This window comes from Apis cerana, linkage group LG12 (assembly GCF_029169275.1).
Source record: "Apis cerana isolate GH-2021 linkage group LG12, AcerK_1.0, whole genome shotgun sequence".
Taxonomy (NCBI): domain Eukaryota; kingdom Metazoa; phylum Arthropoda; class Insecta; order Hymenoptera; family Apidae; genus Apis; species Apis cerana.
Genome location: NC_083863.1, coordinates 5,837,004 through 5,863,316, shown reverse-complemented (window position 1 = coordinate 5,863,316; position 26,313 = coordinate 5,837,004). Strand labels below are relative to the sequence as shown.

Sequence of the window (26,313 nt, the reverse complement as noted above, 5' to 3'; positions counted from 1 at the left end):
GAAAATTTCTACTTGAAACGTTGGTACCTTTTAGGGTATTGTTTCTCTCGTAGCGAGCAACACTGTCCGCAAACGGGTCTAAAGACATTGTATTGCCGTAGAATTACAGTCTGTTAAACGAGTGCTCGAGAGTTCTAGAGACAAGCAAAGCACTCGAGGTGCAAGTGGCGAACCGTGGAGTCTCTTCAGACTCCATCCACCGGAGAACGACGGTGCTTTCATCGGTTCAGAGCTCGGTAAAGACCCCGAACCTTTTCCCCTCCGTGTGCCGTATCAGTCTGGTCATGTTGTTTTCGCGAAGCTCGTGTCATTTTCGAGTTACATTGACGATGAGTTGCCAAGCTTATTTTGCAACCGTACTCGCGACTTTGGCACCGGCCCTCTCTCTCTCTTCCTCCTCAAACTCGATTTTAAATAGCGAAATGTTCCTCCCTTCCACATTCCTCCAAGACAATGTTGTAATAAATCAGGATTCTTCGAAAGATCGTCAGATTTCGCGTAGCGATTTCAATACATATGTATACATAACCTCTTTCAAAATTTGAGTTTTCGAGTTAATTTCAATTTGAGTTTAAAAAACGAAGCGAACAATCACTGTAAAAACATTGCTCTATCTACCTTTGATCTATAAACTCGAAGAATTTAAAAAATGGCATCGATCCAACTCTTGGTACCTTTGGCATCCGGAAGATGATATTTGTTCCATGAAAATTGAATTTCTAAAAGCATTTCCGAGGAGAAAAGATTCGAAAAAAAAAAAGAACGAAACGAAATCGAGTAACCAGCCCATTCACGAAACGATATGAAACAGAAACGTGATTGTTCTTCTGTCGTTCGTTGAACGAAGCAAGGGACAATACGGGGAAATATTTGTCTAGGGAATATCGAGTTGCAAATCCGGAAAACCTTTATCGCGGTAATGCCATCCTCTCCATCCATCGTGATTGTTACGGATACTTTGTTCCCCGAAACCGTATCACTCGAAAAGTTATTGTTCGTTTAATGATCTCTTTAACCGGGACCGATATTTGTTTCCCTCCATTTCCACGATGCAATTGCAAATGTGACGTAATTATTCCCGCTAGGTATCGGCTTGGGATACGCTTAACGGGTTAGAGGTTTACCTGACACGCGTCCCGTCCGTTTTTTAATACTATTGCTGTACGTTTGATACACCATCGATCGTTCGAAACTCTGTTTAACATGTTGTCGTTGCGGTTCGAAAGCAGTATAAATAAAATGGAAATCACTGCGATAATTGACAGAAGGAGAGGCAGGATATTTAGATGGATACTAAGCAGAATTGTACATAGGTGTTTATGCATATTCATGGATCACGATCGTAGTACATACTCCATTAATATTCAATCTGTATAGGTTTGTAGTACGCACGGTCCCTCTGTAATCAATCGTTATTGATGATTAAATAGATGGTATTTAAACGTACGATGCTTCGTAATTATCGTAACAATCGATTTATTTCTCGCAGATGCACAGATTTTTTCTTTTCTTCTTTCTATTCAGATTCAAATTAATAGATTATTACAACAATATTTGTTTGCATGTTACGAGAAACGTTTCTATGAGATAGAATTTTAACCGATATTTTGTATCGCAGTCAGTTGTCATCATAAATGAAAAGAAAAAAAAAATGGAGGGGAAGGAAGAAAAATACGAACTACTTTTTATCTAAATTTTTGACGCGTATCACGATTCACATGTGTGTTTTTCACCGGAATATTGAAAAATTCCATCAGAATACCGATTCCATCGATCATGTAACGTAATGTTTTGTACGAAAAACAGTGGACACGATGTGTTCAATGCGTTCGAAAGATAGTTAAGCAAGTTTAGTGAATTTTCTTTGTTTAAAATTCGCCTCTTTGAGTAGCTCTCAATATCGAGTTCCAGGGAATCTCTAGAGGTTCGGACATATTTCATTTTTCACGAAAGAGGCGAAGAGCCCAAAAGGTGAACGAAGAAGAAAAGTTACGATAGCAAAAGGAATATTCTCACAGGTATCGTAACGTGTGTTCTTCGATCACTTTCCGCTAGGGGAATCATATATGTATGTAAGATACGGAACACATAGGCTCGACGTGCTGTGACTAACGTGTAAAGCGTTTCTTTTTTCCTTCTTCGTTTAATTATGCTTGGAAATTATTATAATGTGATAGATTAGATGGATCAGATATTATCAGAATAATATACAAGGAATTTTATTAAACATTTCGTACAAAGAAGTGTGATTGTATCAATCGTTCTTAAAACTATGAAACAATGCTTGGAAACGGGATAAAATCAATTATCGAGTGTAGAAATAATTATGAAACGACTAATATCATTTGATAATATTTCACAAAAAGGTAGAATAATTCATTTCCTCTCTTCAAATGGTTTAAATGTCGCGAAGTGGGATGAAGTTGAGAGTTTGCTGCAAAATATTCTTTCTTAATTTATGCGAATGAAATAATTTACGGAAACAACGAGAGAGGAACTGGGTCAGAAAGACGCGAGAGGAAATAAAGACTGGAAAGTGATGTCGATATACTTGAAGGAAGACACAGACGCGAGAATACTGGTAGGTCTGGCAAGAAATCCCTTGCGAGTCCTCGTTTCTATTTGCTTTTTCTAACTCCATTTCATTCGTATAAATATTCAGATGATGGCTCCGTGCATCTGCGCTCTCTTCTTATTTCTTTTTTTACAAGCTCTTCGTTTCTCTTTGTTACCAAAAGATATCAAACGATTAAATGATCCAATATCGTGTTAAATACACAAAATATGAATCATCATCGTTCGCTATCGAGCTATACGTTTATAAGTTTATATTTTTACGATAGAAAATTATCAAAATTGCAAGTTTATTGTCAAAATCGAGAAAATAAGGACTGCGAAAATGGAAAAAAAAAAATAAAACCTAGACATTCTCGCTCGTCGATACAAAGTAAAACCATTTACCATCGGTTCGAACGAATAAATCTCTGGGATACAAGGTTCGTACGATTGACAGTGGTTTTCGTTCCCGAATCCTTTATCGTCACGAACAAAAGCTACTTGAATTTTTCATAGTATGCGCAACGAGAAATTGACGCTTGCTCGATCGCGTTATTTGGATTAATTCGTTCGGGTTTTGTTAGATCCATCCGTTATTAGAACACGTGTTTTTGGAACAAATTATGATTCTTTTCTTTTTTCTTCCTTCTTTCCTTTTTCCTTTCGTTTCGATTGTTTCCAAATTCGCGAACGATCGGGAATATGGTTTCGCGGATGAGAATCGGTCTACAGCAAATTGTGTACAGTTAACCACGAGTATCATTGATCCACCGGAAGCTGTACAGGCTGTTTCAAAGCGATTGCTGGAAAGTCTGCGCGCGAGAATTTAGGTTACAGACCCAGTGGTTCGTTCCTCCCTTCCTATCTTCGTTCCATTGACTATCCGCGACTTGGCGACCAACCAATTCCGGCGTTTTCGTGACATACTACTAGCCTACATTTTGTCCGGTCGATGCTATTGGTGCATCGAACTTTTGCACTTTGGAACGTTTTGCAGATTCGCTCTAATTCCTTCCCTCTTTTTTCTTTTTCTTTTTTTCTTTCTCTTTCTTTTTTTTTTGGTAAAAAGATATCTTAACGAATTTTTGTTCGTCGAGGAGAGCAAGATTGCTGCTTCTTTCTCCCGGAATTACCATTGGCCCTCGCGAAAAGTTTTTTCGGTGAAACGTAACTTCACTTTCTGGTAAAAGCAAACTGCAGACGTTTATGCATCAGAGAATATCGAAAAATTTAGAAAAAGTAAAATATATATTATAATTTACTTAAAGAACATTGAAATGTATATGTGTAGAATATCTCGTAGATAGTGCCTTTTCTAAATCTAAAATAAATTAATTCCCTTAAAAAAGTATTTATTTTAGTAGCCGAAATGCAAATATTCCATCTTTCTAAATTCGTTTCTGCATTAAACACGTCTGATTGCCCGTCAAATTTTATTTGGCCAACTCTATCTACGCGATATATAACGTTCATCTTTGGAACCAGGGGAAAAATGGATTGTACAGGCAAAATTCGAAGTATGAAATTCTTCGAGCCGAAATTCGATTTCTCTTGGATGAAATCGTTGTTTCTTTCCATCTCGTTTTGTATCCTCGAAGGATAAATCTTTCGAGGAAACACGTTGAGAGACAATAATATAGCGATGTATAGCATCGTCCAATGAGCATCTTTTGATCTTCACGATCGATCAATCTCAACCATTCTCCGAATGGTTCGAGGAGAGAATCAGCAAGGGCGGAGAAATCTTTGTTTGTAAGTGGAAAAACGATCCTCTTGGAAGTTCGTTGAATTTTAAGATCGTCCGGGTCCGTGAACGTGAAAGAGGCAAGGCTTCGAGGGAAACTTTGTCGATTGCCGCGGCGCGAAGGGTTATTGCATTGCAAAATTGTTTTCGGAACTTCTTTATTGACTGAAAGTTGGAGGCATTCCATTATTGCAGCTCGTATGCATGATTTTTCTTTGCGCCTCGATCTTCGTGTTCCGGCGAACTTTGCTAGACTCGATTCTCGATCCATTGTTTGATTTTTCGAGATAAGTAATCGTATTTTTTCTGTGTGTATGCTATCGATAGGTTAAATTATACAGGTCAGAATGCAAAAGAATTATTAAGCTGTGGCATATGATATGACCAATTTTACGTACAAAATTATGCGGAGATGAGACTCGATGTATCGTTAAATTTTATTGCGTTATTTTAAAATTTGATGAAACCTGGATGAATTGACAATTTAAATATTGTTACAATGAAGTAAATTATATATTGCGAATTATATATTACGAATTGTATTTCAACGTTAAATTTTTATACGGATTTAAAATTTAACGTAACGTCAAAAAATTGCTATAACATTAATAGAATTTTTGAAAAGATCGTATCAAATAATTTGTAACTGATTTAAGAAATTACAATTGATATGATAATCACGAAAACAAATTATTAACGGTGATCAATCGAGTTAATCAAATTAATTAATTATAATAATTTTAACTTTGCTTTTCATTGGACGATATGTATCGATTTTATCGAGTCAAATTTTTAATATCATTTTTAATAAAATTAATAAATACGAAAAATTCTTATATTGAGAATACGATCGTTTCGTTTACAACAACTTGATATTTTTGTTTCAATTTGATAAACCTTTATATTTCCATAAAAAATATATATATATATATATTTATACCATATAAATTAAAAATATCTATTAAAACAATTTCAAATTTATATCGATACCATAATAAAGAGATCGAGGACAGAGAGTTGACAGGATAATTGACTCGGTCTAGTTGCAGATAGTTTTAAACCGATTAGAAGTTCCGAAACGAACATAGAGACGATTTACACATAGAAGAATGATCGAGTTAACGTTTGGGTTTAGCGATTACATATTCGAGACGTTCCCTAACATTGAAAATGATATTAATATGGAACTTGTTTCGATACGTAATCAAGTTCACCGAATTCATCGAGCTTAATCTCATCCCATCGATATCTTATTTTCTCTTAAATGTATCAACATACAATATCCATTCTTCCGAATAGAATTATATATTCCATAGAAATTGTTTCATTCGCAAATGTTAATCGTATGACATACGTATTTTCATTTTTCATTATACGATCGTTAAACTGCAACGATCGTTTCAAACACCGAAAGGAAGAAATAAATCGCACAATAGCGATCCAAGGAAACAATGAATATTTATGAATATTTCATGAAGTCGTCAAACAATAGCAATAGTTGAAAGCATCTTCCCTGTCTTCGTATTGCACGCGGATATATAAATTTATAGTATTTCCTATATATATATATATATGTTTATTCGAAAGAGAATTCTTCTCGGTATTGATTTATCGCGAATTCGAATCGCGCGAGATGTAATAAGTTAACAATATTGGTGAATGTCATTGGATCCATGTGACCATTATCCTGGCGTGGATGGAGCAAAGAGTTATTGGTTCACGCAATCCTCCGAACGCAATTGGGTTGCACGGTAATGAATTTAAAATGATAACCGGCCGGAGAAGGGGCGGATGTGTGCACGATATGTGAAACATTTATTATGAAATAACAGTGACATTTAAGTAATTAATTCGCCGCGTTGACGTTCGGCTCGTCGTCACGGAAATATATAACATGGAATAACGTTACATATCCTAACCCGTATCGTTATCCCGCTACGATAAATCATTTTTTTTTAAACATTCGGTTTCACTTGATTCTTTCCCATTTTTGCCATTTCTATTTTTTTTTATTCCCTTTTAAAAATAATCTTTAGCATCGAATATATATATATATCGTCGATCCGATTGTTTACAAACGAAACGTCTTGCTCACAGTTTTTTAATATCGGCAATTTATCGTGGAAAATTCATGCTCGTATGCGTTAATAATAAATGAAAAATTGCATCGTAAATTCCGTATCGATGCCGTTCCGGCTTTATAAGGTGATCAAGGAAAGTCATCGTGCAATGACCCGAGCGAGATAAGGTCCGCGTCCAATTTTCAACAGCGGCACCATGGGATCGCGGCATCTTTAACGTTGTTGGCGTAGCCAGCGCGGCTGAAATATCGTCTTGTAAAATATGAAACTGGCCGAGTTCCATCGTCGACGTTACGCCGGTCGTATGTCCGCCCCAAAGAGAAATAGCTACATCGTTTCTCGGTTAAAGGAAGAATGGAAAGGCAAAAGAACAACAGGCGTCGCGACCTTTTCTTCTGTTATCTATCTATTCTATCCCTGCCTCTTCGGTCGTCGCGTTTCTAGATTTACCAGAAAATTCTTCTCGATGTTCTTTCATCGGCCCGAAACGAAAATAACTGCCGGATCGAGAGACGATTCCTCGAGAAATCGAGTTTCATCTACTACCATCTACACCAATATTTCACTCTTACAGAGATAAAAGTTTCCAAACTCCAGTTCCGTCGATATATTAATATCACAGTCTATATTATCATTTACTTAAGAAAAAAACGTTACACTCTTGAATGGTATTTACAAATCAGTGGTAAATACAAGTTCTCTCTATGTTAATTGCACAATATGCGATGTGATATACCATTACGTTAATCATCACGTGAGATCACGTATAGTCCGAAATTTCGTTCTTGAGAAAATTTATCTTTATCGATGCACGTGGACGCACGTAACGCTTTGTCGTTGTCGTCCTTCCCCATCAACTTATTCTGAATCTCTTGCAAGGATAGTCCCTTCGTCTCAGGCACAAGGAATAGGGTGAACGGTATGCACGAGGCCACGAGCAAACCGTAGAACAAGAATAAGTATTTCTCGGTCATAAAATCGAGCAGTGTTAAATAAGTAAGCGTGGAGAGGAAAGCGATTACAGAGCCCGAGATACTGACGATGCATGCAGCGATGCACTTGAGATGTGGAGGGAAAATTTCACCCATCATCGTCGATGGGACGAGAATGATGCCCGTAAATATAGATATGTAAAATAATATCATTCCAATGATCGCCAATCCTTCCACTTTTTCCGAATCGAAGCCGAAATCCAACAAATGAAACTCGAGTGTCAAAATACTATAAGACAGGAGGATCGCGCTGCAGGACGCGATCATCAGAAATTTCCTTCCGAATCTGTCCAGCAGGAATATCGATAAACACGATGCAACAACACCACCCGTCATCACTATTATCACCACTTGCGCGGGTTCTATGACACTGACCTTCGCCGTGGTTAAAATCGACTCCATATAAAATAGAATACTGTTTATCCCGGACAATTGACTGTACACGATAAGAATCGAGACTATGGTTATTGACTTTCTGTAATGAAAAATCTTGAATTCCTTCAAAGTGTCCAACAACGATTGTCTATTGAGACTCTCGACGAATATTTGCATCTCCTTGAACTCCTGCTCCACGTCGCAATCCCTGTGATACCATTGGATCGAGTGTTTCGCTTTCTCGTCTAATTTTTTCTTTATCAAGTAGTAAGGCGATTCTGGCAACCAGACGAAAATGATTATAATCACGATGCAGGAAATTAGAGCTATCAAAGCCGATGTGTACATCGACAAATACGCTCCCATGACGCTCATTAGAAGGTTCCCTATTGGTAATCCAGTGGTACCCATTGCGACTAACGCTCCTCTTATATCAGGGTTCGCTATTTCGCCCAGATATAAGGAATAGCAGGAGTAAACCATTCCCAGGCTGAGGCCACCAAGGAATCTCGCGATGTATATCCATTCCACTCTGTTAGCCAGGATGATGAAGAGCCAGCTCAACGTGATAGGCATACTAGAGATCAGAATCGTCTTTTCACTGCCAAAATAGCCGCTGCACAGAGCACCTTTGATACAGCCCGTCAATCTGCCGAGATTGAACAGCGATACGACCCAAGATAGTTCTGACATCGTAATTGTGAACGAAGAATTCGGAGATATTAATTCGCTGATGTACGGAGAGGACCAACCTCCCATCAATCCCACCTCGGTTCCTAATAACAAAACTGCAAACAAATTCGACGTTGGTCGATTTTGATCTCGTTGGATGGATTCGAGAACCTTTACGGTTCAATTAATAATATTAATTTACCTCCAAATCCGGCTATCCATTGGGGCCAAAGTATTCTTTTGCTTGTTAATTTTCCATCTATTGCCATGGTCATAGTGAATGTTCTGAAGAGACAAAGTATATGATAGACATAATGTTTGCATCAAAATTATATACCTTTGGAAATAATTAAAGTATATTTGTGAATGTAGATAAGATAAAGAAAAGCGTATCATCATACAATAGAAATTTCTACAGAACAATTCCCAAGTCAGTTTTTATCCTTAAGTTAACACAAGTTTTTAAAGTGAATAGTTTTGTTTGTGAATTTATGTTTTACGATGATTTTATGCGATTCTTATTTGAAATAGCATCGTGACGCTAAATTTTTTTCGTTTGAACGTGAAATTTTTTTTTTCTTTTTAAACATCAATAGAAGTCGAAATAACAAACCTGATAATTCGAGAGATGATGTAATTTAAGGCTTTTCTTAGGGAAATAGTTCGTGTTATGTTTTCTTCCATATTTGATACGCGGAGAAACAAGACGGGAGTATTTGATTCAACAAAATAAAAATATAAATCTTTCTGTTTTATATACTGATATGTATTTCGTAAAGTGGGGATATAAATTTCTGTTACGAATAACGGAAATGTGTTTACCAGTCTTATCGATAATGACATTATTTGTTTGATATACTTATGATTCCGAAGGAAAGTTGTTTAATCGTATTGTTATAATGTTTTATTTTTAAAGCGTTAGATCGCAAGAGTAATTTTTATGGAGAAAAAGGAAAAACAATAATTTAATCCAATAGTTTAAATAGTAGTTTAAAATAATATTTTCAAAGTTTTGGAATTAACGTAAATTTGAATTTAAAAGAGTCTATAATGTACGTACAGTAATTTTTTTAATGTTTACGTACAATTTTAATTATTTTTAATTATAGTTATTCATTAATTCCTCTTTATGCTAGTTTTAGACGAAATGTAGTGGCGAATATATGGTAAACATTTTGACATCTCCTGATAAGATAAGATAATTGCAACATTAAAATGTCTGTTTTTTTCAAATGTATTATACAAATCAGTAATAGTGAAATAATATTTCTTACTCGTTTTCCATTAGATATAATATACAAGTATAATCATTTTACCAGAAAAAGCATTTATTGAGATCATTAATTATTTATACGACATTTTATTTATACATAATTTATAGACAATTTAGTATCGAGCTGTTTTTGTTATTTCTTTCTCTTTTGAACTTTTCTTTCCTTTCTGCCTCTCCTGCAGCATCTCTTGTATTTCCTGTGGACATTGTATCGTTTAGTATCGTATCTTGAGGGAAAATCAGACGGTGACTGATTGACTATGCAGAATTAGAACAGATTTCTATCAATCTGTCATTATCCAGGTTTTCACGAAACTAATTAGAAATGTTCTAGTATTGGATTAGCAAAGATTCCACGATTACTTTACCTCCAGTCACTCGATAATATTTTTATTCTAATAATCATTTAATATCAATCCTTTTTGTAATCATTCTTCAGAAAGCTTTTATTTTAACTATCTTTATCACGAATCAGACGATACGCTGATGAAATTAGTCGCAATTAGATTAATTCAAAAATTACCTGCAAAGTCTTCCCTTTGGTTTCCGGTATTTCCGTAAACGAATAAATCATGCACACGATCATGATCATCGCGTACATCCAGTAAACATATTTTTCGCTCGTGAGATCGATCATCGGCTGATAGGTTGCGCTGGAGACGAACGCGAATAACGCGGATGTGATGCTCACGGCGAATCCAGCGATACTTTTTAAATCATCCGGGAAAAACTCGCTGAGTAGAGTGCTCGGAACTGGTATCAGACCGATAGATATCATCACGTAAAATATCATGGCCAGGATCGGCAACCATTCCAGATTTTTTGAGTCGAAATTCTGTTCCAATAACATAAAGTGTAATCCCAGTAGCACCATTCCGATGATTACGCAGCCGCATGACACCGCCATGAGAACCCTTCTGCCGTATCGATCGATCAGATACACGCTGATCCAGCCAACCGCTATACCTGAAATGCGAATAGATATATATTCGCGTGATATATATATGTTCTGTCAACGATCGAAATGTCTTTTGTCCAAAGTTAAAGAATATAAAATATATTCGAATTTTCCTAATATCGATGGAAAATAAACCGGAATGTACCTTTCTCGAAGCTTAACAACGAAAAGGAAACGTGATATGTATAAAAGTATGTGTTTTTTTAAATCTTTTGTAAGATGCGATACCGATTCCATTGACGATGATCACAATAGTGGCCGGTTCCAGTATCGTCACTTTCGCCTTTCTGATGATAATTTCCATATAGTACGTGACGGTGTTTACCCCACTGAGTTGCATGAAGATGTAGAGAAAGATGATCAAAATCAACGAACGTCTGTTCTTCTTCTCCGTGATGTGTTTGAGTTTGTGGCGGAAGTTCATCGATCCGGAGGATCGCACAAAATTCTCGATCACTTCCAGTTCCATGTTCACGTTCGATTTCCGATGATACCATTGAATAGTTTTCCTCGCCTCGATCGAATTATTGTTGCGCACGTAGTGATGCGGCGATTGAGGCAACAGCGGGAAGATCATCATGAAGCAGATGGCCAAAACCAGACTTACAAGCCCGAAACACATCATGGACACTTGACTGCCCATTATGCTCCCGATCAACGTCCCGAACGGAAGTCCATTTATTATCGTGCTTACCAGGGCGCCGCGAATTTCAGGTGCCGCCACCTCGCCCATGTACATGGCGAAGCAACCGTAGAACATGCCGAAGCACATACCTGGCAAAAAATTGTAGGAATGACCGGCGCATTGGGAAGTCGAACAAGGAAGATTTACCTGCGCAAAGTCTAGATACGTAGAGCCAGACAGCCGAATTGGCGAATATTATACAAATCCAGCTGATCATGATAGGTATACCCGAGATTAACAGAGATCTTTTGCTGCCGTAATATTCCATAGCGACGTAGCCAACCATGGCACCGAATAATCGTCCGAACGGAAGCAGAGAAACTATCCATGTCGCCTCGTCATCCGTTATGTGCAGTGGCGAGTCTTCTTTGGTCAATTGGGCCAGATAAGGGGATGTCCATCCAATCTTCAATCCCACACTGATAGATAATAGGGTCACTATGATAAAATCCTCAATTGATGTTGCATCGATGATTGTATTATCGCGGGGAAACGATTGGAAACGAGTTGCGTAATTCTATTTCGAGATATAGTTATTTGATCGCAAAACAGATTTGATCATAATGCAACGTACACGGAAGAGGATTACTAACCTGTCACGCAGGTGGCCCACTGGGGCCACACGCGAACAAAAGTTTCTGTCACCTTCAGCTTCATATCGGTGCAACGTGCGCGAGATAGAGACCGTTTCTAAAGACTGTGCTGGCTCTCATCACTCCTGCGAAGTATCCTGTCATCCGATTGATTTATAGTTTCCTGTTTTCTCAATAGTTCTCGAATCTTGCAAATATTTGAAGCTTAGAATCTCGGGAACAGTGACACGACCCGTCACCGAGAAGATTTTGCTATCAGCGATTTGGGAACTGTCTGCATCTGCGTGTAATATTTCAATCGAGTTTTTCTCCCATGTCGAGTATACGTCGAGTATACTTCTTAAACGAATTAAACAACTGTGTGTTTAACGCGAACAGACGGTCTCTTTTACGATCGTATAGACGCGAATTATGGATGAACAATCGTTGAATCAAGAAGAGGAAGATAAAATTTTTTCAAAAAAAAAAAGTCGAGTTTGGTTCGAATTCTATTTATATGTATTTATGTACATAATTTTTTGTACCTTTAGGAAAGAAACAGAAAGATCTAATCGCGCCAAACTGCTCTAATCAGCAACTAATTGCTTTTACTTGTCGTCCCAACGATCGTATCGATTTTAGCATGGAAATTTGCTTTTTCGCGTCACCGATAGAATGGGAAATTGAATTTTTGCCAAAATACAATCCCTCGTGCAATTTCATTAAACGGAAAATAATATATGCATTATATGTTCATTATATACAATTAAGTTTATAAATTGCATGATCGACAGAGAGAAGGATCGAATTAAAACGCGAATTAAAATACTTTCGAATGCATCGAATGTAATAAATAGTTTTAATTTATTTATCCGATCGAAATTCCTCTTTTTTTCACAGATTTCTACGGGATTGAATCGTGTTTGCAAGATAGCGGTTTTTATGAAATGAATTTCAAATATTACGAATCCCGTGATTACTTTTCTACCAATTGTGTTGTGTTGATTCTATGTTAAATTTTAATGCCCGCTTATTATCCTTGTGCACAATGTGGTCCTCATCCTATGAATTAACTTTGAAATTTCATTTGCATATAAATAACGAACTGGGCGAAAAATTTAGATTCGATAGATTAATCGTGAAATCAACATTAATAACATTTATTCGTAAATTGTAACTTCCTCGATTTCGTGTTGTCATACTTGCAAATAACTATGAAAAAAACAATAACATTGTTGATCAATTAATGTGTTAATCAAGAAATATACGGCAATAATTATTTGCGCAAACAAAAATTTGCTTTTTTATATAAATAGTTAAAATAACATTCACATCTAGGAATGAAAAGTGAAAATACACATTTATCGTTAACAAAGTTTATAATGGAATGCACACTGAGTACAGATATATGATGTATCAACTTTGATAATCATCAAACTAACGATAAGAGTTACTCGGATGAAAATATTCAAATATTCATAGTGTTTGAAAATCTCTTGCTCGATTGATGATGATATTTCTCAATGAAAACGATCTTCAAATTCTTAGGATGTCCTAGAATTGTACGGGACATGTGCCAGATGTCTGGTTTTTCGTCTGGGAGTGAAGTTACTTATACAGATATTCGGTTGAAAATATACATATATGTATCCACTGTAAGAAGTTCTCTGAAAGGAACGCTGGTTTGATTGGTTATTTCTGCTGGATGGAATCGTGCAACTATGTATACATATCGAGCAAAGTCTCGCAAATATCGTATCATCTGCTGTAATAGTGAAGTACGAGTTCAATGAGAGAGTTTACCGTTCGGAATCTTTAGAAACTGATTTATATTCTAGGTATTCTCATAGTTAAATGAAGATAGAGAAGGCATAGGCAAGGAAGAGAATAAAACGGTAAATCGTAAATTGCAAATTTCCTTGAAAAATTTAATATCGTTTTGTGCTTGTTGATTTCGAATCTTATTGTCCGTTCGGATGCAGATTATTGTTAATTACAAACCGCAATTTGACAAGAGTTTTCAGAATCTGTCAGATATTTGGTATCCCTAAGGGCAGTTGGGGCCAATCTAGGAACTTCAATATTTGATACATGTGGTCGGTTGTATGCCTCGCTCTTCGAACTAGTTTCACCGTGTGACTTGATGACGTGCAAATTGGATTACTTGCCCTCGGGAATCGTATAATTGAATTTGACCAGGTGTGCTTATCATCAAACATACTTGCAATCAGAAGTATATAGGATTGAAAAAAATTTTTCGGCTCGAAATTTTGAAACGTATCATATAAATCTCGCGCGATGGTAGGATGGTCATTGAAGTGAAATATGAAATGTATCTTTTTTTTTTTTGAACCAGTTATCATAAATGTATATTTCAGCTGATTTATGAAAGGAAGTCGTAACTTTTTTTGTTTGTCGATTGTACGATTTCCAACACCAAAGGATCTAAGAAACTATCCTCGCTTTTATTACAAAGGGAGAGTTATTTCACTGCATAGTAGTTTCCAAGGATTACTACTTCCTTTATTCACTTTATGCAGAAAGTTATATATAATTTGGTAAGGTTATACTTAGTAGTGTACTCTCTATTCTTCAATGTGCACTTTTCATCTTTTATTCAACTTTATTCTTCAAACAAAGAAAATGGCACATCGTTCTACTAAGACACGCGATTCCAGAGTCAGTTCAATTTGGGAATTTTGTAACAAATTAAGATTCGACAAATTGTTAAAGTTTAAACGTAAGTTACAGTTCCTTTTAACGCGAAATGTCGAAATTTATATCAATGTGACGAGTTTGGAGATATTTCGAATATTAAAATCCTCGCGTAAGAAATCCAGAGCACGATTCTACGAGGAAAGGAAGATTCTAATACCGGGAGAACGAGTGGTTAGATTATAGTTTACTTTTAAGGAGACGACGAAACACGTCTGGGAAGCCTGGGACGTAAGAGGGTTGAAGCTCATAAAGCTCGTCGCATATAGATAATATATTAGGTATACTCCGGTTCCCTGGTCGTGTTTTTTCTGCTTTTCTCCTTTTTGCTATCCTCCTCCTTCCTTTTTTTGATCTTTTTTCCCTTACCCTTTCATCCTGAAACTTCTCTTTGCCCCCGTCGTTTTTTTCTTTCCCCTCTTTTCTTTTCCTTCTTCGACTTCCTTCCCCTTCCCCATCATCGTTCTCTCTTTATCCGACAGCTAAAGGAGACAAAGATGAACTGATGTACAAGCGAAAGGAGTTCCTAGTGTATAATGTAACGTTTCGAAAGCTATCACTCTTCAAGGTAAAAGGAAGAGGTTGAACCGTGGTTGAAAAGGGTTGAGGGTAAAACCTGGCTATGGTTAATGGTGAGGAGAATGTACCGACGGGAATGAACGTATTCTTACACCGTGTGTCTTTTCATTCCGATTTTTATCATTTCGACAATGTCGAACGTAGACCGTGGTCGTTTTACTATTAGCTAGAGAAATTGGTATTTCGTATGTTTATTATTACGGAATTAACGATGGAAATAATTTTATCGGCAGAGGTTTAATTTGAAAAATATCATAAAATGTCACGTATACCGGATAATTTTCTTGTGTCCTGTTTTGCTTCAAACACGAGTTTGTGTACATTTTTATCAAGATTTCAATGGGTGTAATCCCGTGTATTGCAAATATTTCATGTTACATAAGATGGATTAAATAAAATCCCTTCGAAATTAGTTTTCCATTTTGTGTATAGATCGATTAGAATTTCATTCTCGTATGGTCTTTGCGATAAATTTATTTTATTTTTTTGCACCGTGCTATCCGATTATAGAAATATTTTATTTAAAAATTTTGGTCAAATATTCCACGATATTTTTATTTTTAATGAATTTACATGAAAATTATTTTTTTTTAAATTATTCAGATTTTTTACATTATTATTTATATTTTTATTTTTATCTATATTTTATATTATTTTACGTGTTCATTTTTATTACGTGTTCATTTAGGCATTCGGTCTTTAAATATTACAAATATTTGTACGTTTACTTTGCTTTAGGTTTCTTTCAATCTTTATTTAGTTTCTTACGACAAGTTTGTCGAGTGTATCGCAATTTCGCGAAATAGATGGGTGTAGAAATTTTTAATTTTCTTACGGATGCAAGATTGGAATTTGAAATGGAGATTTTTGAGCGAATCTATTTTAAAACTTAAAATTAAAACTTGCGATGCAATCGTTTCTTATAATATTTTCATTAACTTTTTTACTTTTTAATCGATAAATTAATTCTATATATAGAAGCACGATTAAAAATGATTTATATTTATTTACACGTGTTAAAAAAATCAGATTAATTTGATTTTTTCTGTAAATTATGTCCCTGAAGAGAGTTGGTGAAAAGCTTGAGAGTTTAAAGTTCGTATAATTAACGATCCTTCTAATTAAATTAGTAATTACTGCACGTTCATCGTTATTGGCATAGTCATAAGCGGATCCGCTTGAACTATTCGAGTCAAGACTGAGTTTCGATGATAAATAATAGAATTCGAAAGCTAACTCCCATTTTCCCATAATTAATACACGAATTATTTCAACAAGACTTAAAAGATTTAATTATAAATTAACTCGAAATCCTTACCGAAATCTTAAAACACGTTATAAATGATAAAACGACTAAATTAAATTCTAAACGATATTTTACGACTTACTTTTCACTTTTACAAAATTTCATAATAAAATTTTGTATTTTTTTTTTAACTTTTAAGTTGCACGATTGCGCAATGTCAAGGATATAATGGTCGAATAAAGTTTTTTTTTTTTCCTTCCAGATATTTTATTTTCCAGTCTGTAAATATTTTCCAGTTCACGCTCGGTTAGAGATGCAACAGACTTCTCTCTCTCTTTCTTTCTTTCTTTCTTTTTTTCGGCAGTTTTCTTCTTTTGTCTCTTTCATTCGGAATTCCGCCAAATATTCAGGAAACTTGACTTTTTTTCCTCCCCCGATGATAAGAAACGGAGCGGAGTAGAATTCATACCCCATTAGGAATTCGACGTTTCGCAGAGACGCGCGCGATCGATTTACCCCACTCGAGAATCGAGATTTTCATCATTCTACCGTTCGAGTGATTCTTCAAATCGGTTCATTTTTTCGCTCCCTCGTACCATTATTCGCTCTTTCTTTTTTTTTAATTTCCCTCCTTTTTTTCCTAAACTGGAGAAAAATTACTTAGCAACAATGAAACTGTAATGCAATTTTTTATTGACTTTTCGCTTGACGACACTTTATCATAAACGAAAATATTTACACACATCGTGTAAACGCGATATGGAATAAATACCATGTTTTAATTTTTAATGAATATTTTTATCACCGTCTGATAAATACGATGATAACGGTGAAAATACAAAGGAATAACATTTTTATTATAGGACAGAAATAGCTTTAAAATGTAAAATTGTGTAAAGGATTTATATTTGGGAGCAGAGACAAACCCGTATGTGTATCCAGATTAGCGATATTTGAATTATAAACATCGTTTATATTTGGGATGTATTGTTTAACAATTGTTGGCGGATTCGAATGCATAAGGTGCTGAAAAGGTACGTATTCTCCGTTTGTTGTATCTATAAATTGTTTCACAACTCCTGAAATCAACCATAGAATGGTTAAGAGATTATGGAAGCTTAGTTAGACTTAGGCAAATACTATTGTCCAGGAATCCCAGTTTATGATATTCAGCGATATACGGAATTTCCAAAGCATTGAAATCTTCGCAGTTCTCTCGCGCTCGATTTATACCGCGCACCGTTTCCAACAGGAGTGAATCAAGAGCCTTGGTAATTTCAATTTGTTGCGTTTCGACGTGTATTCGCAATGAAGCGAAGTGTTTTCTTGGAAAAATACTACAGCTGAAATCCCTTGCTAAATTATTTTCACTCTGTTACTCTGTAGTTTGGATTATTTTCGATCCTCTCGAATGCACTTCCACTTTTAACTTCGAGTTAAACCAAGTGGTTCTTTTCTCGCAATAAATAATCTTATTAAAACATCGCATCGATTGTCCAATAAGTATACGCAATTTTTCTTTTTCTTTTTTATGCTGTTACTTAAGACAATTTAATTCAAATTTTTGAATTTTATTCATCGGTTCCAAATGATTCGGAATAATTTATGAGTATATTGCCACTTCACAATTTTAAATTTAAATTGAGAGAAAGATAAAGATAATTTTTTTAAAAAGAGTTCAGGTATATAAAGCCGACATTTAATTTTAATTTTCTCGGATGGAAAAATCTATCCGATCGATTTATTTTTCGTCTTTTTGCCAATTTAAAAAAAAGAAAAAAATTCTCAACCTCTAAAGAAACTCAATGTTCCATTACACCATTGATAATCGGTCGATCGTATCGGACAAGCGTGCTTCTTTTTTTTATCGATCGTTTTCTTGCCAGGCGTAATGATGAGTAATAAGGCGTAAAAAGCTATTAGGTCCCCGAAGGATATTCCCCATCCTGCGCTACCTCTTTTTCTTCTTTACTCTCGTTAAGAAGACTTCCGACGTGAAAGCGGGATTCGACCAGACAGAGAGAGAGAGAGAGAGAGAGATGTAAAGCCAAAGCGAGGAGATGTCGGATTCGCGGATGGCTTTCTTCCATCGTCTTCTCGTTTCATGGGGTTTTATCTCGTTTTCTTCATCCTGTATTACTCGTTCGCACCGCTTTTCCAGCCGAAATGGAAGAAGAGAAGGGATTCACGCGCGCGCGAGAAAGAGAAAGAGGTGAAATACGAATAGAAATCGTGATTCTCTTTTCCATCGCGTTTTATCCTATTACACGCGTGCATTCGATCAACGATCGCGTCGAAAGTATAGTGGAAAACAATTAAAACACGTAGCACGAGCATCCATTATAAAGTATTTTCCAATTTTTGGATATATTCCAATGGGGAAATTGTTTCTTTTTCTCCCATCTCTGAATCCCTCTCCGCGCTTTTTTTAATTTTCGTACAATCGCGCGGAAATTTCTGTACACTCGTAATTGTTTCGCAATCGTTTCTTCGTTAATTATAACGAAATTATCGTTGCGAAAACTTTTGTTTAATCCATGAACTTTGAACATGAAAAGCCATATTTCTCTCCGCTGTGATTTTTAGCTGCATCAGCTAAGTAAAATGTACGTCTGTTTATATCGGAATCGAGCTGTAAAAATACTATCCATTAATGTTGCGGAACTGTAAAAGTAACGAGTCAAAAGAAAGAGAAACATAATAAAGGGAAAGAAAAAGAATAGAAAGAATGGAATTCGAGTGTTTTCTATCAATGAATTCTCTTACCGGTTAATGCCTGACCAAGTATCTTATAATACTACTTACTTTAAGGTTAATTTCAAACAGGAAAATTCAAATCCCGTTAACTCTTGCATACGAATGTATTAAAGAAATTTATCGAATCGTCACGTTTTATAATGCTTTTAATAGAATTCTTTGTAATTCAATCGATTTTTTTTTCAAAAACTAAAAGCGCTGCGTTTAAAAAAAAATCTAATTTCGTTATTTCAATCGTTACTTCCTTGTTGGAACAAATAAATTAGATCGTTTTCAGACGCTTTAAAAAAATGTTTTATGTAGCTTTTTAACGGCGTCAGAAATATTTTTAAAAACGAAGAAATTTTGGATGGAACGTTTTAACAATAGAACTGATGGATATCATATTTTTCGTTTCATAATTACTACAAACAAAAAAAAAGAAAAGAAGAGGAAAAAGAACATGAAGATATTCTCGTCAAAAATTCATATCACCTTCCGTTGATATAAAATCATAATTGCATCTATTTACTTTTCATTATATTTCAATTATCATCAATTTATCTACTAAAATATTTACTTATTACAAATTATTATATTAGTTCTAGCATCACTCAAACATAGAAGAGACATCTCATATTCATTCAACCACTGCCTCTGTACCGCTTGAGCGTCAGCATCAAATATCCACAAAGCCTTAAAATTAATAAATGCTCGATAAGCGCATTAAAGTAACTTAAAAACGATTAATTAAAAATCGTTTCTCTCCCCCCGATATTTCTCCCACGCGAGTTTCAATTCCCGGAACATTAAACCTCCTAATTATTTCCAAGCCCGAAATTATTTAAAAGAGCGCAAGCAGTCCGCCAAGTCGCCAATTTCTTTTTTCCTTCTCCTCCCCTCCCCCTTTGTGGAGGCAAGGCCCGTGTTATTAATGGGAGAAATGAAAAGGCGCACGAATACTTGGCACGATAGGTGCGCGCGTGTATACGTGCGCTCGTAGGAGGAAAGGATTTGGCGAAGGTACGGGCAAAGGTAGAGGTCGTAGATGAAGTTGGCGGGATGGAGGAGGTGGAGGAGGACAGGGAGGTGGGTTTGGGAGGCGGTCCGGGACGAGTCAAGGGGTTGGAAAAGGGGCGACTCCGGCAGTCAGCGGGTTAAAGCCGCTCCGAGCGGGCGTTCCATGTGCGTCGTCTCTCCGCTTTTCCTCTCCGTGGAACCACGGAATGTCGCGCAAAGAATGATGTCTTCCACGCTCCTGGCTCACGTGCTAATCATCTCGACAAAGTTTGCGCGATTACGTTTTGTTTAACGTTTGACAAGTGATCATTTCCAGTTGGTTTCACGAGTTATCTCGATAATTTTCGACGAGAACTTGAAAGGGAGGAAAGAAAAAGAGAAATTGTGTTCGACGAATTGTGTGCATTCCCTTTGTTAAATTCTCTGTGAAATGTGTCGATTAAGGAAAGTAACGGTGCGTGTTTCTTTGGATGGATAACGAGTCGAGTCGATCAAAGATTTTTTTGAGAGATCAAAGTGCGACGCGAAAGAGAAATATTTCGATTCGATCGTGCTGGTTGTGGTGCTGGTGGTGGTGGTGTTTTTTTTTTTTTTCGAAAAAATGAATTTCTTCGATATCCATCGGGAGTAGTTTGTTCGAGTTGCATCATTTAATCGAACGTGTGTTTGTTTTCGATCTTGATTTTTCGAGCTAGATACTTTCTCTTTGATGTTATCGATATACACACATTCACGTGAATATTGAAAATACCGAGGGGGGAAAGGTTTCCATTCGTGACATTCTGAACATCGATGGTCCGTTTCGACGAAATGAATTTCGAGTTTAACAAGTTTCTTCGTACCTTGTGTGCGCGATGAACGATTCGCGGTAGAGTTTGACATTTGAACTTTGGCGAACAGTGCCACCAGTGTTAAAATCACTTTTGCGACTTGCGATGCGTTATTCCATAATTCTCTAATGTGCCAAAAAATTGTACCATCGAAGATACCATCATGAACAACACGAATAAGTCACCGCACCATTATATTCGATAACACATACGTTATACTACGCGCATGTTTATCAAAAACTGGTTTTTCGGAAGCACGTGAATTATTTATGACACTGCGTGTAATATTTTAGAACAATTTCGGAGGAACGAGAATTTTGGACGAACAACAAATATTTAAACGACTAATCGATCGTTTCTTTCGAATAACCGAGCGTTTCGCTCTTCTTCGCGCTCGTGAAAAATTAAACAATCGACGTATACTACGTATTTGTGAAACGTACGAAAGATTCCGGTATACTGGTATCCTATTAATAAAGATCGAAGATAGATTTATGGGATGAATTTTCCGCATATATCGAACGAGGATTGGCGCGTATTAGTCGTTTATCATCTTAAAAACGATCGAATTTTTCGAACGTTGCACGCATTGTGCCGAGAAATCAAGTATAAAGGGGATAAGGGCGGCAACGTGAAATTCGTGTCGCGTGCTCGATGGAATTCTAGAGTTTGACTGCCATTGTCCTCTAGTGATTAACGGCGTTAGTCTGTGAATAGTTAATTGTCGATCCGCGCATCACGATGGCGTGCGATGCTTCATTGAATAAGTTTGTCGTTTGTCACTTACGGGAGCTAATATTTACGGAGGGGAAGTTGCGAGAAATTCGACGTTTCGTGGCAACCGGAATAACAATTAAACTCGAAGGGCTCCCTGGATCTAAACTGCCCATTCAAACCAACTCGTAATTAACATCGATATTTAACGAAGTGAAAGGAGAACTTTTTTAATTTCGTCAACTTTTTCTCTCTCTCTCTCTCCCTCTCTTTTTTTTCTTTTTTCAAAGACCAACTTCTCGATTAAATAGAAGATAAAAAAAAAGGGTTGAAAAATCGTTCGAAAAATTACATGGTCACAGGTGATGTATAATACATTGAGCGAAACGCTCGTGTTTAACGATGATTAATTACTAATTAATTCATTTTTGCGAACGATGAAATTTCGATATTATGACGTGGAAATGGAAATCGATCGAACCGCTGAGTTCTTGTAAACTGAAAATTCTAATTGCAACGTTCGTATATCGTTTTGATACCGAAATCCGAAATGAATAAACGCGAATGCGAAATAGAAAAAAAAATGGAATAAAATAAAAATAGATTCAAAAAGTTGAAACAAGGAGGGAGGGAAAAAAAAAAAACAAACGCAGAAATCGTCATAAACGGGGTGCAATTAATTCGTTGACAGGTGTTCACCTCTCAAATAAATCGCGTGTCTGGTTTAGGCGGATCAGTCACGTGCGCGTGTTTGGCATCATGAATGCACTTGACTGCGACCATTTTCCGTGCAATTGCATAACCAGCCTCTCGGGAAAATCGCGTTAACTGTAACTCCAATTCACCGTTCATCGATTCTATTTTCCATTTTCGCCATAGATGCCGTTCCACCTCTAAGTTACACCGTTCTTCGTTGATTATTATGCTTAATCGATAAACAGGAGAAACGAGCGAAGAGCAAAACAGACGCGTAAATCATTCCACACCGGCAGTTCATTCCATCGAGCAGCGTATTTTCAAAGTGCGAAGCGTTCGTGTTGTTCGGCTCGAAAACCTAGTCATGAAGAGATTATTTATCAATGTTATCGGATAAGCATCGCGCCCGTTACAACGAATTATAGCGTCGCGTTTTATACCGAGTTTGCTTGATACGAAACGAGATAATAATCCTCGTAACGAAATTATCGATTGAAAATAGTTCGGTCGGCCGTTTTTGGAGAACGAACGGAGCTTCATTTATGAAAATTATGTCCCCTGTGCGCGAGGATTAAACGGGAAATCGACGGTGTATCGTCTCGCGTTCCTCGGCGTTAAAAAACTCAGGTTAAAAACGACCGCGGAGTTTGACATTCCTGTCGCGTGTAATTTTCAACTCGTTCGAACGAAAAAAAAATAAAAAATGAAGGAGGTTGCGATGAAGCGGATGCACTGCCCCCGCGTGTCCGTCGTCTCCCCCTGGAACGCAGATTTAATTTCTCCACGTTGAATTTATCTCGCAGACATCGCGCAGAGGATCGCGAGTTCTGCAACTCTCGGTTTACTCTCGAATTTCCACCAGCTGGTGGAACGAGCAAGGTGATGGTTAGTGATGGTTGTAAAAGTTCCGCGTCGAGATCAAATCCTCGAATTCGCAATTAAAATCGGTCGACGAAATTCCGCAGACAGTCGACCGCGTACTTGAACGTTTCTTGGTCGGCTGGTGATTGGAAAGAGGAGCGAAGCTCGTAGGATCGGAAGAGGAAAAAGGTGTTTTAACGAGCGGATTGAGACGATTGTTGCGTACAATAGCGCGTCAATTTGTGATCTCGATCCGGAGATTATTGGATCGATCGATCGATGGTGGACACACGCTGCTCCCGTCACCGACCATGCATCCGCGATTAACCGGAGCCGGGTGTTCCGGCGAAGGATCGTCGAGTGGATCGGCGAATTGACAAAGGAGAATCGTTCTGTTAAGCATTCACGGCAACACTTTCACGTACGCGTTACCTGCGGGGCTTGCGTCTGTTAATTAGCCAGACATGTACGCCCACGTGCACGGCGATAACGGCATGTGCTGTTATCTGCCCACGGTGCTCTATCTGGAACGTTATCGTAAGTTTTTTTTTTTTCTTTCTTCTAATCGTTCCTTCCCCTTCAATTGTATCGCATTCGGATTTTCTATTCGATTTTAGCTTCGATTTGGTCATTAGTTATTTTCTACATTTCTTCGCGACATCATTTATTTTAAACACGAGGTGGCAAAGGATTATCGAAATAAGAATGGCAATACGTAAGAGCGTGTTACTGCTTAAAAGTTTTAATATTCGTAACGTTGTATCAAACGCGATTAATTTCAAATGGCAAACCTTTCTATCCTCGCAAGGATCAATTCGATCTTTCCTTTGCCAGTTAGTCGGAGAACGTTAAACTCGAACATTACGATACTTGAACGCAAGTTTCCACGGTACTTTACGCAAAAAGGAGGGAATGCAATGGGTCGAATCCGTTTCCAGTGTGAAATACGTTTTCGTAGTTGGGCGCAAACGATCACGAGACTCTCTGTACCGAGAGTTTCCTTAAGCGGCCGAGTATTCTCCGTATTAGTTTGGGGAATGGCGAGATTAGCTTTATTTTAAGGCGGCCGAGGGCTAAACGAGCAACGAGCTCGCTGGAGGAGAACGGACATTAATACGGCACCCAAACTTATTTAGGGGAAAGATAGCGAAAGGTTTTGCATAATGAAGCAGTTAAACTACGTCTACGCGTAAATGTTATATCTCGAAACGTAATCGAACGAACGAGCCGAGATTCTTTGTGTCTTTCGATGTACGTTCAGTGTTCATGAGCTGATAATTTATTCGAAGAAGTATATTCTCTTATTTCTTCACATTCGTCTGAAAATTCGATCCGATCTCTTCGATTGATTTTTAACAATGAAACGTGATGTTTGTTGATCGTTTAAATTTGATATTTCTCTATTTTTATAACATTAACGAACGCCTAGATGAAATGAATTGTTTTCAATCTGCTGTTTTTTTTTTGCTGATTTTTTAATAGTAGATAACATTTTGAATATATCGGATATTTTTGAGCTTCGATTATTATATCGATTATTTGGGATATATTTGGTTGGAATGATGATTAAAATATCGAAATTTCTAGCTCTTTCAGCTAGAAGTGCGTGCACATATACGTAGGATTTGATTGTTTGGAAAATTTGGGAAAAATATAAGGCAAATATATTTTTATATGATATTTTATGATGTGATACATGTATATCTTTTATTCATTAATTTCATGGTTCACGTCTTTCCAAGAAATTTATTAACACATTCCGTACAAATTTTTAGAGTATATTTTTCATTCATTATCGAGAAAATTTCGAAAGATATTACAAATTCTTAATAAATAGAACAAATCCGAACATTTAAACTAAATAAAATATATTCTAGTCGAAATTATATCGATCGTTTCATTTCCAAAATTTATTTGCAATTAGAAATATACTTTTAACGATCGAGAACGAAGAAAGTTTGGGAACACGTGATAATTATATTTTAATCACGCCTCGTCCTTTCCAAATCCACTTGTGAAATGAATTTATTTCAGGAAGAGACACGAATTTTGCAGAAAAATGAAAAGGAATAGAAAATGGATCAAACGTTTAAAAAAAAAAAAGAAAAGAATCACTCGAAATGTGTTGGTATTTGGTCTTTACGACGTTTGCAATGGCCGACAATGGGATCGGGGTAAATGGACATTGAGATTATCGCGGTTTCACGCTATGGTTGCTCCAGACGACTACTACTCGGTGGGCGGAGGATCGTTTCAGCTGTCGCGCGCAGAATGGAGATTAAATTGGCACTGTTTGTACGATCGCCTTCGGTGCCTACTTGCCACCGTTCTTTATTGCCGTTCGCGTATATCAGAGAATGATCACGGGAAGGAAATTAAGTTTAAAATTGTCGAAAGTCGTGAATTTTCACCCCCATTTCCCCGTTATCGAATTGAAAACAAGGATAACTAATTTATTCCATTGTGACCAAATTGTGATTCATCTTCAAAGTGGGGAGAAAGGTGCAAAATTATTATTATGGTTCGTAATAAGCGAGTAATATTTTATTAGAGATAAAATATTAATAATGATATTGACAAAATAATGAAACGGTGGAGAGTATAAAAAGCAATTCGTACATCATTCATTCAATCAGTTACGGTTCGTTATTCATATCCTTCGATAAAACTTTTTACGAAATGACTGGGTTTATCGAAGACTACTTTTTCAATCTATTCGTCCGAGTAAAGATCGATTTGGATATTCAATCAGAGATCACGATGCTATCCTAAAGGATATTTTCGTTCTACCGATCGCTTTGATCACCGGATTAAAATTTACGAACCATTAGAAAAGTAAAGACCCCAGAAAATCTCTCAAGATTTTTATTATCCGTTTATATTTCCCGGATCACTTTCTTCCAAATCTTAGAAAACTTTGAAAAGGTGCTTCACGTTTAATTTAGAAATTTAAAAAGAGAATGGAAAATTTCAATTTTAATTATGGATGTATATATGGAAATAATTTA

At 36.6% G+C, this 26,313-nt stretch overlaps 2 protein-coding genes across 7 annotated transcripts in view; one reads left to right on the top strand and one right to left on the bottom strand.

Annotated features, from left to right (window-relative positions):
- LOC133667033 (disks large 1 tumor suppressor protein-like) overlaps positions 1–26,313 on the top strand; it is a 132,607-nt gene that overhangs the window by 31,711 nt on the left and 74,583 nt on the right. The window lies entirely within an intron of this gene.
- Positions 6,979–12,139, bottom strand: LOC107995489 (facilitated trehalose transporter Tret1-like). Of its 3 annotated transcripts, XM_062082712.1 has the most exons (6): positions 11,930–12,139; positions 11,484–11,774; positions 10,880–11,425; positions 10,217–10,659; positions 8,623–8,705; positions 6,979–8,536 (listed from the first exon to the last, which is right to left on the bottom strand). In XM_062082712.1, the coding sequence occupies exons 1-6, from the start codon at positions 11,991–11,993 to the stop codon at positions 8,347–8,349; spliced, it is 1,617 nt and encodes a 538-aa protein (XP_061938696.1). In that variant the 5' UTR covers positions 11,994–12,139; the 3' UTR covers positions 6,979–8,346. The 3 variants fall into 3 exon arrangements, with proteins under 3 accessions (XP_061938696.1, XP_061938694.1, XP_028521386.1); XM_028665585.2 differs by lacking the exons at positions 6,979–8,536; positions 8,623–8,705 and adding an exon at positions 9,731–9,890; XM_062082710.1 differs by lacking the exons at positions 10,217–10,659; positions 10,880–11,425; positions 11,484–11,774; positions 11,930–12,139 and adding an exon at positions 9,034–9,785.

What these genes read in the sequence shown, in the direction of transcription:
- LOC107995489 (XM_062082710.1), bottom strand. Translation starts at nt 9,263, where the DNA reads ATGTCATTATCGATAAGACTGGTAAACACATTTCCGTTATTCGTAACA. An exon ending in ATCATCTCTCGAATTATCAG is followed by an intron (nt 8,706 to 9,033) that starts GTTTGTTATTTC and finishes TTGTCTCTTCAG; the next exon opens with AACATTCACTATGACCATGG. An exon ending in ATGGATAGCCGGATTTGGAG is followed by an intron (nt 8,537 to 8,622) that starts GTAAATTAATAT and finishes ATTTGTTTGCAG; the next exon opens with TTTTGTTATTAGGAACCGAG.